This window comes from Vulpes vulpes, chromosome 4 (genome assembly GCF_048418805.1).
Source record: "Vulpes vulpes isolate BD-2025 chromosome 4, VulVul3, whole genome shotgun sequence".
Lineage (NCBI taxonomy): Eukaryota > Metazoa > Chordata > Mammalia > Carnivora > Canidae > Vulpes > Vulpes vulpes.
The window spans coordinates 102,218,131-102,231,378 of NC_132783.1; the positions used below are offsets into that span (position 1 = coordinate 102,218,131).

At 51.7% G+C, this 13,248-nt stretch overlaps 1 protein-coding gene across 6 annotated transcripts in view; it reads right to left on the bottom strand.

The window, feature by feature from the left end:
- WWC1 (WW and C2 domain containing 1) overlaps window positions 1-11,405 on the bottom strand; it is a 150,642-nt gene extending 139,237 nt beyond the window's left edge. For 4 of the 6 annotated variants that reach the window (XM_026007481.2, XM_026007474.2, XM_026007472.2 and 1 more), the window contains exon 1: window positions 10,202-10,456. In XM_026007481.2, the coding sequence (XP_025863266.2) occupies window positions 10,202-10,320 (119 nt within the window). In that variant the 5' untranslated portion in view covers window positions 10,321-10,456. Of the gene's footprint in view, window positions 1-10,201; window positions 10,457-11,083 lie in introns of those variants that run through there. The other 2 variants (XM_072756690.1, XM_072756689.1) reach the window with 2 other exon arrangements.
- Between the last annotated feature and the right edge of the window lie 1,843 nt (window positions 11,406-13,248).

Consider the following 13,248-nt stretch of genomic DNA (forward strand, 5'->3'; position numbering starts at 1 on the left):
TCAAGTCAGACTGGGGGCAGGGGGCCCTGAAGGTTCCCAGGCATGAAGGAGCCCTGGGACCCTTACTCTGCAGAACAGCTCAGGATGGATGCCCTGGCTCAGCACCATTGAGAAACAGAGACAACTATTTCCTCTGATCCTCTCCTGTGTATGGATATATAGAGTCTATATACACTCTGGTGTAAAGAGAAGTCCCTCTGGCTTCTGGAATCCTCTCAAGCTTCTGGCTTCCCTGTGCTTTATTTCACCACAGAGGAGAAAACTTTACCAGATTTTGCCACCACTGGGCTTCAGGTTAGCAAAAGAACTAGAACAATGGCATGCTCATAGCCATCACAGACACGTAGGTAAACAGTGCTTGTTCCTGAAACCACTTCCTTCGGCTCTCTTAGCGTTACCTCACCTGCTTTCTTTGGTTTCCCTGTTTGTAAAACAGGAATAATCTGGTACTCTCCCAAGTTTATTGTGAGGATTCGATGAATTGACTGCCAGTGGTTTTGCAAAGTACAGGGCAAAGACCAGTAACAACACGTGGGGACGTGTAAGAAGTGCACATTTCTGGGCCCCAAAGCAGGCCAACTGACTCAAACTGGGCGTGGAGGTGGGAGTTGGGGAGTGGGAGTCAGATTTATCAAGCCCTCCAGGTGGTTCCAGTGCTTCCCCAAGCTCGACAACATCTGCTCTAAAATGGAAGTTCCATGAGGACAGGATTTTGTTGGTCCCATCGGTCCTGAGTATTCAGTGCTGGAGTAATGCCTGGCATATTACTGACACCCTAACCTTTTACAGGCACTCAATATTTTTGAAGGATGAAATGAGTCCAGATGAAACAGGGGAAAGAAATCAAGGTCCAGAGAGCCTGGCATTTCCAACTATATTTGCACAGCTTGATGACTCTCTCACTAATTTGTAGTAAATATTATGAGTTGCAGACTGACGGTGGTGTCTCACCCTTGCATGCCCAGCTCTTAGCGCAGTGCCCAGCTCATCATACAACAGGCTCTTGGCAACACTGTACTGAAGGCACTAATGTCTCCCAGTTCCAAACTGAAGTTCACACCACAACTGCCAACAGGTGTAGCAGACGGGTCTGTCCCTCCATTTTCCTGAGATGGGGAAAAGAATTCCAGAGAACACCAAGCCCCCAGCTGTAATGCAACTTATCTGTTTAAGTGTTTGCCCTTCTTCCTCACCCAAGGGTACACCCTGCTGCAGCAGGGACTTTGCTCTGATCCTCAGCACTGGCAACGGAGCCCGAGGCCCAGGAGGCACCCAATAAATACCTGCTGAATGAATGGCCAACCCCTGGCTGGGTGGGACGTGATAAATACCAATGTCCTTCTGCACCACCACCCCCACCCCCACCATGCTAAAATCAGCAGGTTCTCAAACAGCTCTTGAAAGGTCCTAGGGGTGGAACGGTAGGAGGGACTTCTGGAGTGAGGAGACATGGTATCAAGCGGTTACAAATGAATTCCAGATACCTCCATCAGCCTTTTTAGTTCTGCCATGACAACTGCAATTCATTACCTCTGCTTCACACACAGCCCTGGTGCCAGCTCACTGGCAAGAGTCACTTCACTCCAGAAATTCCAAAGAAGGGCTTGTCTCTGATAAGACTGGGGAAAAGAATTTATTGACTTATTTATATAATGAGTGATGCCAAGGTGGTTTGCAAGCTCTGATGTCAACATGGCTCAGAGGAGCCCTGGCTTACCAGAAGACACTTGAGTGGGCAAGGAGGGGACAAGCCTTCCAGTTCCTCTACCAATACACAGGAGGGCAAACGAGCCTAACTAGGAACAGCTCCCAGGGGAAAGCGTGATGTGCACTAGGCACTGGGCTAATAAGACTTGCCGTGTCCAGTGTCATTTCATCCTCACGGGTAGAGAGGTCCTACCCTGAGAAGAAGAAATTTATTCAAGGTCATTTTCTACGTGTAATGACAGAACCAGAACTTAAGTTGGCACCCTGTGAAGATCTTTACGAAGACCTTATCTACTGCAGGGAACAGTGTGGTATTGTCGGACCAATGTTTGCCTGGAAGCACACAATCATTTTTCTCCACAGTGAACAATATGCTGCTAGGTGTGTTTCCGCTGATTCCTCTGTAGTTAAAAAGTTCCTTTTCCCTCTGCTGCCCTCTCTTCCCCTCCTCCTTCCAAATTTACTGACGGTGCAGTGGTACACAGTAAGGCTTTGAAATTAGATGGACTTCAGGGCGCCAGGGTGGCTCTGTGGTTGAGTGTCTGCCTTTGGCTCAGGTCATGATCCCGGGGTCCTGGGATGAAGTGCTGCATCAGGCTCCCCGCAGGGAGCCTGCTTCTCCCTCTGCCTGTGTCTCTGCCTCTGTGTGTCTCTCTTGAATAAATAATAAAATCTTAAAAAAAAATTAGATGGACCTTGATTCAGATTCCAACTCTCTTTTGACCTGTCTGACCTTGCTTAGTCTGTTTCCCCATTTGCAAAATGCCAGAAAACCACCATGAGCAACAGCGCTTGGCACATGACATATACTGGATAAAGATGATGAAATATAACTATGATTATCCTCATTCTCGCCAACATTAAAACCAGTTATTATTCTCTTCGTTAGCAATACAAAGACAAGCCGTGCATTTGGAGGCAATTCCTGGATTACAAAGTAAAGTGCACATAGAGCCCTAACTATCTAAGAAAAGCCACAACAGATGCGAGATCGGAAGGCTGTCCCAAGGTCACCTCATCCTAGCAGCCACCTGATGCCTGTATCTTGATATTTTATCCTTCCAAGTCAGGTACCAGTCAGGGGATCCTAAGGGCTGCCCCAGTGACCAATCAAACGAGCAACCGCCACTGGGCGGAGAGAAAGCCGGCGTGGGGACAGCTGGGCTGCCACGGAACCAGGCCCAGCAACAGCAGGCAGCCGGCTGGGGAAAGTCAGCAGCTGCCGTTGGCCTGGTGTCCTGGCTGCCAGGGAGTGATGAATGGAGCAGGGAAAGAAAAAAGGCAACAAAGGTGTCCCTAATCTTGATGCAGCTTCATTTTTTTTTCTTTTCTGGCTGACCATTGAGCAAGAACTTAAGCCTGGGTCCTTTTTCTTTGGCAGACATTTGAAACTGAAAGATCCCATTTCTTCCCAACAGTGAGATGTCATGGGTAGAAGCATTGAGGAGGAGGCAATTGCAGGGGGGTGGGGGGGATGTAACCCACCACACTTGTCCATATTTCCCCTCCTCCCCACTCTCTCTGCTCTACCCCCCTCCTTGTCCAGCATCTTTATAGAATGGCCTATGTTCTCCCAACACACCAACAGTGAAGGCCTGTCTCCGCTTCAATCTCCCCCCATTATTTTGGCAAGAGGTTTTCTGCTCAGGAGCTGGAGGCTTAATGGCCTGCTGGTGAAGGTTGAATAACAAAACACCACTGTATCCAGTTTCCGAGTTTTCTCTTCTTTTATCTCACTCTGAAACAGGGATTCAAGGCAGTCGAGAAGCTTGTCAGCAGCAAGCAGAGCCTCTCGTTGTTCTGCCTGAGGGTGAGCGGCCGGCTGGCCCTCTCCGTGCTGGAGACGCATGGTGTGTGAATTTCTCACACACACTTAGCCCAGATCCAGCCATCAGCCCTGTCGAAGTGAAAGCCCTAGGAGATGTCACCCAAGCCATTTCTCCAAGAGAAGTGGGTTTCTCTTATCCAGGGCCCCTTGCTGAGCTGGGGGCTGCAGATACTCATTGCCTGGAGGCAGACATAGCCAGCAGCAGCTCCTGACAGCATGGACAGCCAAGTGTCCCTCGGTTGGCAATCCCCACAAATGCCACCAAAACCAGACCAAGGCTTCTTCTATTCAGGAAGCTCTGTGGTAACATGTGGGCCACCTTCCAGCTCCCACTTATTTGAGCCTTGTCTCTCCTTATGTGCACCTGAGCTTGGTGTTCCAACCCTCCCAGTAACTAAGGCAACCTGATTCTCCTCTCTTCAAAAGAGCAGTGTTTCACAGCTACCTGGGATCCCGAGGGAGTGAAGAATCAGGTCAATTTGGCTAGGCAAAAAGCTGGAGGGGTGATGACAGAAGAGTCACTAGCTGCCTTGGCTACTAATTCCCTGGCCACTGGGAACATTTACCCAAGCGACTTGGAAACGACTTTGAGCTCTCGACACACACTGTATCCTTTAGAATTTCTTTGCCTCTGCTTCTGTTCTCTCTTTCCCAGAGCTCTGGTTAGCTGGTTGCTCCTAGAAGGTGGGGTTTTTGCCCAACAGTCTCCTAATCCACTCTGGGGATCTCACAGGCTCCTGTGATCAAGCCTCCTCTGCAACAGATCTCCCTAAAATCCATAGCACGTTTGCTTCAGCTCAAGAATAAATGGCAACTGTCAAGTCCACCTTATTGACAGGGCACTCTGGAACAGCTACAGCTAATATGAGTGTGGACTCAAGGGTCCTCACTACCTGGGCTCCAACCTGGCGTGCATCACCTACTGGTGACCTTGAGCAACTTACTTTACCTTTCTAAGTATGTTTCCTCATCTGAAAATGAAAATAATAACAGTACTTACTTCATAAGGTTGGCAAGAGAATGAAATGAGATTGTAATAGAAAAGGCTCAGCCTGGCGCATAGCATTAGAGTAAATTCAGTATCATCATATTCCTAGGACACAACACACAAACCATTGGGACAGTATGAAAGAAACCTGCTGGTCTACACAGGCAGACAGGATTATGGAAAATAACTCAGCCACAAGCATAAAATGTTGCCAAATTATTATAATGGGTGAGGAGAACGTGGATCTGAGTTTTAGGGAAAAGTTTACATAAGAGAAAGAGAGAAGAAGAAACCTTTCCTAGAGATTCAAGGTATGACCTTGGGCAGGTCACTGGTCTCTGGGCCTTAGTTTCATCAGCAAAATGAGAGGGATGCAGTTACATGACCAGAAGGGTCCATCCCAGCTGCGAACTGCTACAGAGCCAGGCAGAGACTCAGTCTCCATTTGATTTAACTGTTCCACAGGCACTTTCTAGTAAAAGCTAAAGGACCTGGCATTCCCAAGTGTCTCCTAGATGTCAGGTTCTGTGCTAACTGCTCTACCTGACTTAGCTCATTTAACGTCCATAACTGCCCTTGAGAACTATTATGTACCTCCCTATTACAGAAAAGACAAAAACCAAGGCTTGCAACTTGCCAAGGTCACTCAGGAAGCAAGCAGCAGATTCAAGATGCCAGGATTCAAAGGCTCACCCTCTTTCCATTGTCCACACTTGCTCTCTGGTTAACTGTGGCCTGGCCACACCAGGATGGTTACAGGTAAATAAAATCATGCCTGTCCCTGCTCCAGTTCCCAAGGCCAAATTCCTTAGGCAGGCAATGGAGCACAGGCAGTTGAGCAGTGCCAGGCAGTGTGGTCAGATGTGTGGGTTCTGGCGTTAGTGCACTTAGCATTCACATCTGGATTCCACAAAAGTTGGCTTTCACCAAACGCAGTCCCCCTGAGCTTCAGATTCCTTATAGAAAATTGTACCTATTCCCAGGGTTGCTGGAGGGATTAGGGGAATCACCCACATAAAGCTCTCAGCAGACCGCCTGTATGCAGTAAATGCTCGGGCATTATTTCCTACCTCACTGAACAGGAGAGCATATAGGCAGTGATGAGCAGTTTCTAAATTAATCTACGGCAGGAGTATGAAGTGGGGTCCAACAGCCCCCTGGAATTGTGTGCCAAAAACTGTATCTGCACTTTTCTTAAGGAAGCATCTTTAACCTTTGTCAGATTCTCATTAAGATCTGTAGCCAAAAGGAGGTTAAGATCTTTTGACTGTAGGGGGCACCTGGGTGGCTCAGTGGTTGAGCGGCTGTCTTTGGCTCAGGTCATGATCCCAGGGTCCTGGGATCAAGTCCTGCATCAGGCTCCCTGCATCTCCCTCTGCGTGTCTCTGCATCTCTCTCTGTGTCTCTCATGAATAGATAAGTAGAATCTTTAAAAAAAATATATATCTTTGACTGTACCCAACTTCCTACATTATAACTATTTCTGAAATAACAGAATTAGCAAATGTTCCTCAAATCATGAGAGAAGTCGCTGAGTCTTCTCTAAGTGGCCTCTTAGCCACCGGGCCTCCAGTACTTATCACAGAGCCCCCAGAAACTGTGCCCACAGAGTTCCCAGGTGGTTCCTGGAAGAAGGTCTGAACATACACCACAGAATGAGCAGGAATTAGGCTTCAGGAACCTTCTCTGGCAGGGCCAATTTAAACAATCCATTCTTCCTTGGAGAACAATCAGCATATTTGTTTTTGCATACCACTAAGTTAAATACACAAGGAATGCTGACCCTTTGCTGGGAGCTCCCAGAAGCACCCAGACTTACTCTGCTAAAGAAACACTGCTCCTAGGGGCTGCAGAGGCCAGAGCACCTGAGTCCCCACAGACTCGGCCCCTTCCCAGGCCAGCCATGCCTCAGGAGGAGGCTGCGGTGTTGTTGGAGCCTTTGGCCCAGTAGGCAGGGCCCAAGCTGCCCACTGGACCCTCTCTGGTTGTTGGGACAACCGTTCTCAGGAATTTCGGCCTCCCAGTCTTGCCCTGGGTGAGAAGGGAAGAGAGTTGGCAAGGCTGGCTGCCTGGCTGCTCTTCCAACCCGCTGGTGAAAGGGGAAGCGGAAAACTGGATTCCCTACCCCCAGCAGCCTCCATGCCGGACAGCACACAAAACAGCTCAGCCCCAGAGGGAGGAATGTGCCAAGACATTCTTCAGGGTTGGTAACCCGAGACGCTATTTTGTTCTTCGTGGCTAAGAAATCACTTTTCTGACTGAGGGACCGTTTGACTTACTTCTTTTAAATTCAAGGGAATGGGTGGGCATCGCCTTGATTCAGGTAAGAAAAAAGCCAAGACAAATGCAAACACACACACGCACACACACACACACCCTTAAGGAGTAGAAATTCTTTTTTTAAAAAATGTCATCTTTTGTTTCACAGCATTAATGAAATGGGTTGCAGAGATGTAACTACCTTGGCAGAATTTATCTCCCCCACACCACCACCCCAAAGTTGTCTAGCTCTTTTTCACTTTAATTTTTTTTCTTCTTCCTTGCTACAGTCCCCTCTCTCCTTCTGCCATGGAGTCAGGAGGGGTAAGACAAGGCCAAGGAGTCTGAAATCACATCTGAGACCTGGCAGGGTTCTGCGAACATCTTCTCACCAATGGAGGACTCATTTGTGGAGAGGTCAAGCAATTTATCCAAGACCATCTTCATATCCATGAAGATATTCAAGTAAGTCACACCTCTGGACCTCAAATTTTCTCTTATGTTTGAAAATAAGAGCTGGGCTCTGATCATCTATGTCCCTTCCAACTTTCAGGAGAGAAATTCCAGAGAGCCATGGGTGGATGCCCTCTGCTTAGCTTTCTCCCCAAATTTTCAGTTGGCCTACCATAACAGTGACCCCAGGGTTGCACTTGGAACACCTCAGCATCCCAAACTCCGGGGCCCCCCACCAACCCAGTATGGGAGGGATGACCAGAAGGTACAAAGATGCATTAAAACCAATTATTTGCAAGGTGAAGAAAGTGAGCGGCTCAGTTAAATGCCACTATGTTTTTAATTCCTCTCCAATACTTGTCAATCTGCGTAAAAAACAAAGGCTGGGCATACCTGTTGCTGGGTATGGGCAAGCTACTGTACAGAGATAAAATATAATGGCACTGGGTTGTTGTTTTTTGTTTCCCCTCCACTGTTTTTTTTTTTTTGAAGATCCTTTCTATTTATGACAACAGATAATACTAGTTTCCCATTTGTGAAAGTGGTTAAAAATTTTTCATACTGAGGGGCACCTGGGTGGTTCAGTCAGTTAAGCATCTGCCTTTGGCTCAGAGCCGCATGGTGTGCTCCCTGCTCAAAGGGGAGCCTGCTTCTCTCTCTCCCTCTGCCCCTCTCCCCACTCTTTCTCTCCCTTTCTCTTTCTCAAATAAATAAAATCTTTAAAAATTTTTTCACGTTTAGTTGATTTAAAGTCAAATATTAAGTAAGCAATGGTACAAGTCAATATAGCAGAAAATCATGATGGTGGTTCATATGGTACTAAAATTTGAAAAATAATACTCTAGCCAAGTCAATTTTCCACTTGTCCTTTTCCAGGGGTAGAAAATTACCTGTTGTTTGAGAAGCTTTCTATAGCTGTATTATCCTCTCAGAGCCCCAGAGAAGTCCCTAGATTCACAACCGAGGGTGAGTTAGCAACGCTGGGTGTGGGGCTGTCCTAGTCCTCTGACACGCAACTGCTGACAGCACACTGGCCTCAGTAAGTTGCAAGGACCAAAACCAGGCAGGAAACAGAAGACTGAACTTATGTCTCTTCTGGAAGAGAACAAGGGGCTGCCCAGTTCTCCAACACGTAACAGCGTCCCTGGCACAGATGACCCTGAGTGGGGCAGGGAAGAGAAGTGAGTCAGGAGACAAATCTGGAGGTTAGAACTTCAGAGATGGTAAAGAATCTGGCATATGGTGAGTGGTGGAAAGATGGAGATATTCAAGTAAGTCACACCTCTGGACCTCAAATTTTCTCTTATGTTTGAAAATAAGAGCTGGGCTCTGATAATCTATGTCCCTTCCAACTTTCAGAGTTCTACGATTACTTCTCTTCCAAACAAACCACTAATCTGACCAACGGGAACCTGAGGCTCAGAGGTTAAAGCAGCTTACTCATGGGATGCTTTCTCTAGCATTAAAAATTTATCTTCCAGTGCCACCAGACTGACTCAGTTGGTAGAACACCCGAATCTTGATCTCAGAGTGGTTGAGTTCAAGCCCCACAATGGGCAGAGAACTTTTTCTTTTTTAATTTCTCTTCTAAATTATATCAAAGAGGCATCTAGCGTGGTACTGAGAATAAAGCAAGCACCCAAGAAATGTTAAATGAATGAACTTAGAGCGCTCACAGATATTACGGGGCATCTCAATTCAAATTTTCTTTCTGCCTTTTTAAAAACCCATACCTTGCTACACACCCCATCTTGGACTTCTGGGACCTGCATCCCAACCCTACAAGTCGAAAGATCCAAAAAATTCACCTCTATTGTGTTACAGGCACCTGACACTCAAGGTCGCACAGACCAGGTGAAAATTCCACATTCCTAAGACACTGACCACAGACCAAGCCAACAAGGACAACAAAGCAATCTCAGAGGCTGGTCCTCTTCCTCCCCTTCCCCCCCCCCCCCACATGGGGAGGGTGTGTGCAAAGAAATGACAAGCAATCAAAACCGGGAGAAAGTGTGGAAGCTCTGAGCAGTCACCTCAGACTCCACCTGCCACAGAAAAAATAAAATAAAATAGAATCCGTGCTACAGTCGCTTGGTGCCCACCAAGGTCAGGACGCGCTGGTGCAGGGCTGAGGAGTCTCGGTCCCCAGAGGAAGAAAGGGCGGAGAACGAGGTGATGGGCAGGGCTTTGTGGGAGGCCTCTCACCTCCATCTACATCCTAACAGCTTCCAAGTTGCTCTAAGATTCCTGGAGAACCAGTCTTCCGATCAGCCCTCCCCCGCCCCTTCCTTTCCTTCCCACTCCCGGCCTCCAGGCCCCCTGGCTGCTCCCGTGCTCTTCTCCGAGCCTCCCAGGCACCTGTCAAAGACCACAGTCCAGGCTGCCTTCCCCTCCGCCTAGTGTCCTCCAGCAGTTTCCCACTGAATCCTGGGTCCCCACTACCCCCTCCAAACCAGATGCTTCCCCCCCCCCCAACACACACACACACTGGGGAAAGCCTCCCCGGGAAGCCCCAGAAACGCTCCGCTAGGTGGCTGCCCCAGCCCCCGCCCGACCTCGTCCTAAAGGGGGCGGGGGAGGCGGGGCTAGAGCTTAAGGTCAAAACTCTGGGCAGGTGCCGGCTGGGGCCTAAGTCCTCCGGCGGGGACGGCGGCGGGGGCCGCCCGGGTCCCTGGCCGCGCCCCCCTCCAGCAGCCCACCCGGGCGGGAGCAGCGCTCCGGACGGCGGGCGCTGGGGCTGGGGCTGGGGATGGGGATGGGGATGGGGATGGGGATGGGGCTGGGGCTGGGGATGGGGATGGGGCTGGGGATGGGGCTGGGGATGGGGCTGGGGATGGGGATGCGGGCGGGGGCGGGGCCGGGGGGCCAACTGAAGAAAGCGCGAGGGGCTCGCAGAGTTCCCCGGCGGCCCCGGCCCGGTCCCCGCGGGTGGCCCCTGGGGCAAGAGGGGGGCTGCCGGGCCCTACCTGTCCCGCGGGTCGATCCAGCTGGTGGTGCGGCTCGTGTGGTCTATGTAGTAGACCTTGCCGTCGAAGTCGCGCGCCTCCTCCCAGCCCTCCGGCAGGGGCAGCTCCGGCCGGGGCATCTTCCCGAGCGCGGCCCGCGCTCCCCCATGCAGTCCCGGCCGCCGCGGGGCCCCGGCTCAGCGGCTCCGGCCGGCCGTGCCCAGCCCGGGCGGCCGCCGAGGCACCATGATGGGGGGGGAGGCTGGCGCCGCGGACCGGGGGCCTAGTGGGGGCCGGCGGGGGGGGCGCCGCGGTCCATGCGGCCCTGCGGCTCCGGCCCGCCGCTCCCGGCTCCCGGCTCCCGCTCCCGGCTCCCGCTCCCCGCTCCCCGCTCCCCGCTCCGCGCTCCCGCCGCCGCCTCTCACGCTGCCATGTGCGCCCGCCGCGGCGCGGTGCGGGCCCGGGGACGCGCCCGGCCGGCGGGGCAGAGCGAGCCGAGCGCCGCCGCCGCTCCCCGCCGCCGCTCCCCGCCGCCGCTCCCCGCCGCCGCTCCCCGCCGCCGCTCCCCGCCGCCGCTGCCCGCCGCCGCCCGCCGCCGCCGCCCGCTCCCCGCCGCTGCCCGCCGCCGCCGCCGCCCCCTGGCCGGGCGCCCGAGCCCCCTCCGCCGCGCCGCTCTGCGCCCGCCCGCTCGGCGACTCCGGCCTCCGCCAGGTGCGGCTCGGGCGGCGCAGGTAACCGCGCTGCCCCGGAAACGGGAGGCGGAGCGCCGGGCGCCTGGGCTCCCGCGTCCCCTCCCCGCGCCCGGCGCTGCGAGGGCGGATCCTAGGACCCGAGACGCGCCCCCTCGTGGGACGGTCCGGACCGCCCGCGGCCCCGCAGCGGGGAGGGGGCACCGCCCCTTACCTGGGCCCGGGACAGCGCGGGGGCCCCGGGTGGCCCGAGCGAGACCCGCTCGCCGCTGCTTCCCAGCGCCCGCCTCTCCACCTCGCGCCCAGGCTCTTGGTACAGGTGGCCCCAAACCCTGAAACTCCCCGCTTCGCTTTGACGTAGAATCAGGAGCCAGACAAGAAGTGGTTAAATGGAAACATTCTTGCGATGCAGGGAGCATAAGTTTTCCTGGATCGCCGATCCCTTCCCCCAACACACGCACCATCTGTCTCCCTCTCCTTCCATTCTTCTCCCCGCGTTGTTCCACTGTCTCCCCTACCCTCGTATTTGCTAATGTAGCTGGCTGTCCTCTGGGTCCCTAAAATGTGGAGTATTCGCTATGAATCCCCTCCCCCCGGGACGGCATCCCAGGGGCGCCAGGGGAAGCCTTTTGCAAAGTAACAGTAACGATGGTCTTGGGGACTGAAGGCAGGACTCAGCCTGTCCCGGGCGGGAGGCTAGCAGCTTCGCGTGTGCTTCCGTCCTAGGATACTTGGAGGTAGGTACGTTATGGATTTGAGGGAAGAAGAAAGCAAAGCAAAATTCCGTTTTGAAAACCATTAGAAGAAATTTTAAAATCAGTATTTCTTGAGAAATTAAAGATATGTAATTAAGTATAAAAAGATGAGACCCCAGAGTTTAGGATCAACGGGCTCGTCTGTTTCCTGAACGTTAGTGTTTAACCATTTTTGCCCTGGATATGTGGCAGGAAGCTGGCTTGGAGGAATGGAATGAAGCCCAGCACGGTGTACCCCCTTGTCCGAGCCCCCGCCGTCTCCCAGAGGAGCCAGCATCCCATGCTGTATGGGCCAGAGTGTGCTGAGCAAGGGAAGGAATCCCATGTTTGCAGTCTCATCTTCCCTTAATGGATAAGACCCACCATGGCAGTTCCTTACCCCCAAATGCTGTCTGCCAAGTCAGTTACTTCCCTGAGGCCAGACCTAGGGCTCAGTGTTTGGCCCTTCCTACCCCCTACTTCATTCCATACATGCCATGCACTGAAATCCAGAATCACGGGCCTCAGACTGGCCTGTAACACCCCAAAGTAGGAGTTCCCCATCCTTTTAAGCGAGGTCCCCACAGTCCTCTTCACCTCCTCTCCTTTGGCCAAGCTTTCACAATATAAAAACCTATTATTTATTAGAGCAATAGCTCAAAAGCGAAGCCAACATGGTGCTGAGTGCTTCACACACATGGTCTCATATAATCTCACAGCAACCCTCCGGAGTACGGCACACTTATACCCATTTTACTGATGAGAAAACTGATGTTCTAAGACGCTATATTATTGGCCAGGGATATAGAACTAATAAGTGGGCTCAGTTCTGTTTGACTCTAGCACTTAACCATTAACCTATACATTTTTTTTTTTTAAACTATGCTTCCATTCCTGGACCTACCCATGGTCTGGACCTGGAATATTATGGATGCCGATGAAGGCCTGTCTCTGTTGATGCTTGCTTCCTAAGTATTCTGCTCTGGATCAGTCTGTTTGGGGGCAAACATACCCTATTTTCTCCCCGTGTGACCATGAGTACCTTACTTGACCAAAGTCTCAAGTCTTAGGTCTGAAAAACATAGATTTCCATAGGGCTTGTTTTAATGGCTAAAGGAGGTAAGAAATGTAGAGGGCTCCGTACTCAGTGGTAAGCCATCATCTCGGGCGCCTCATTGTGGTACATTTGGAGCAGCAAGCATGCCCCTATGAAATAGGAACCAACGAAGTATTTTCTGTTTCAAACAGAAAACCTGTGTCCATTCCCTTCCTGAAAACTGTGCATGGTCGCTTGTGACAATCTTCCCAACTGCTGATTTCCTTTTTGTCTTCTTTTGCAACCCAGCCTTCTCACTGGTGGGTATCACTTGTGAAGGGACACACGTGGTAGGCTGCCAAATCCAGCTTGCTCTGCAGCCCAGGTACCCCAGCCGTAGCATTTTCCGAATGCCTTGTTCCTTTGGACCCTTAGATGTGAGCAGGGGAGGACGAAAGAGAGACCAGAACCGGAATCAACTCCTTAAAGCTTTGGTCTGCTTTTCAGTCCTTTCTACCCTCCATCACCGCACCGCTGCCCCCCCACCCCCGCAACCCCCCAACAACAAAAGAATCCTAGGTTATCTCCCAGAAGCTGCAAGCTGGGTGA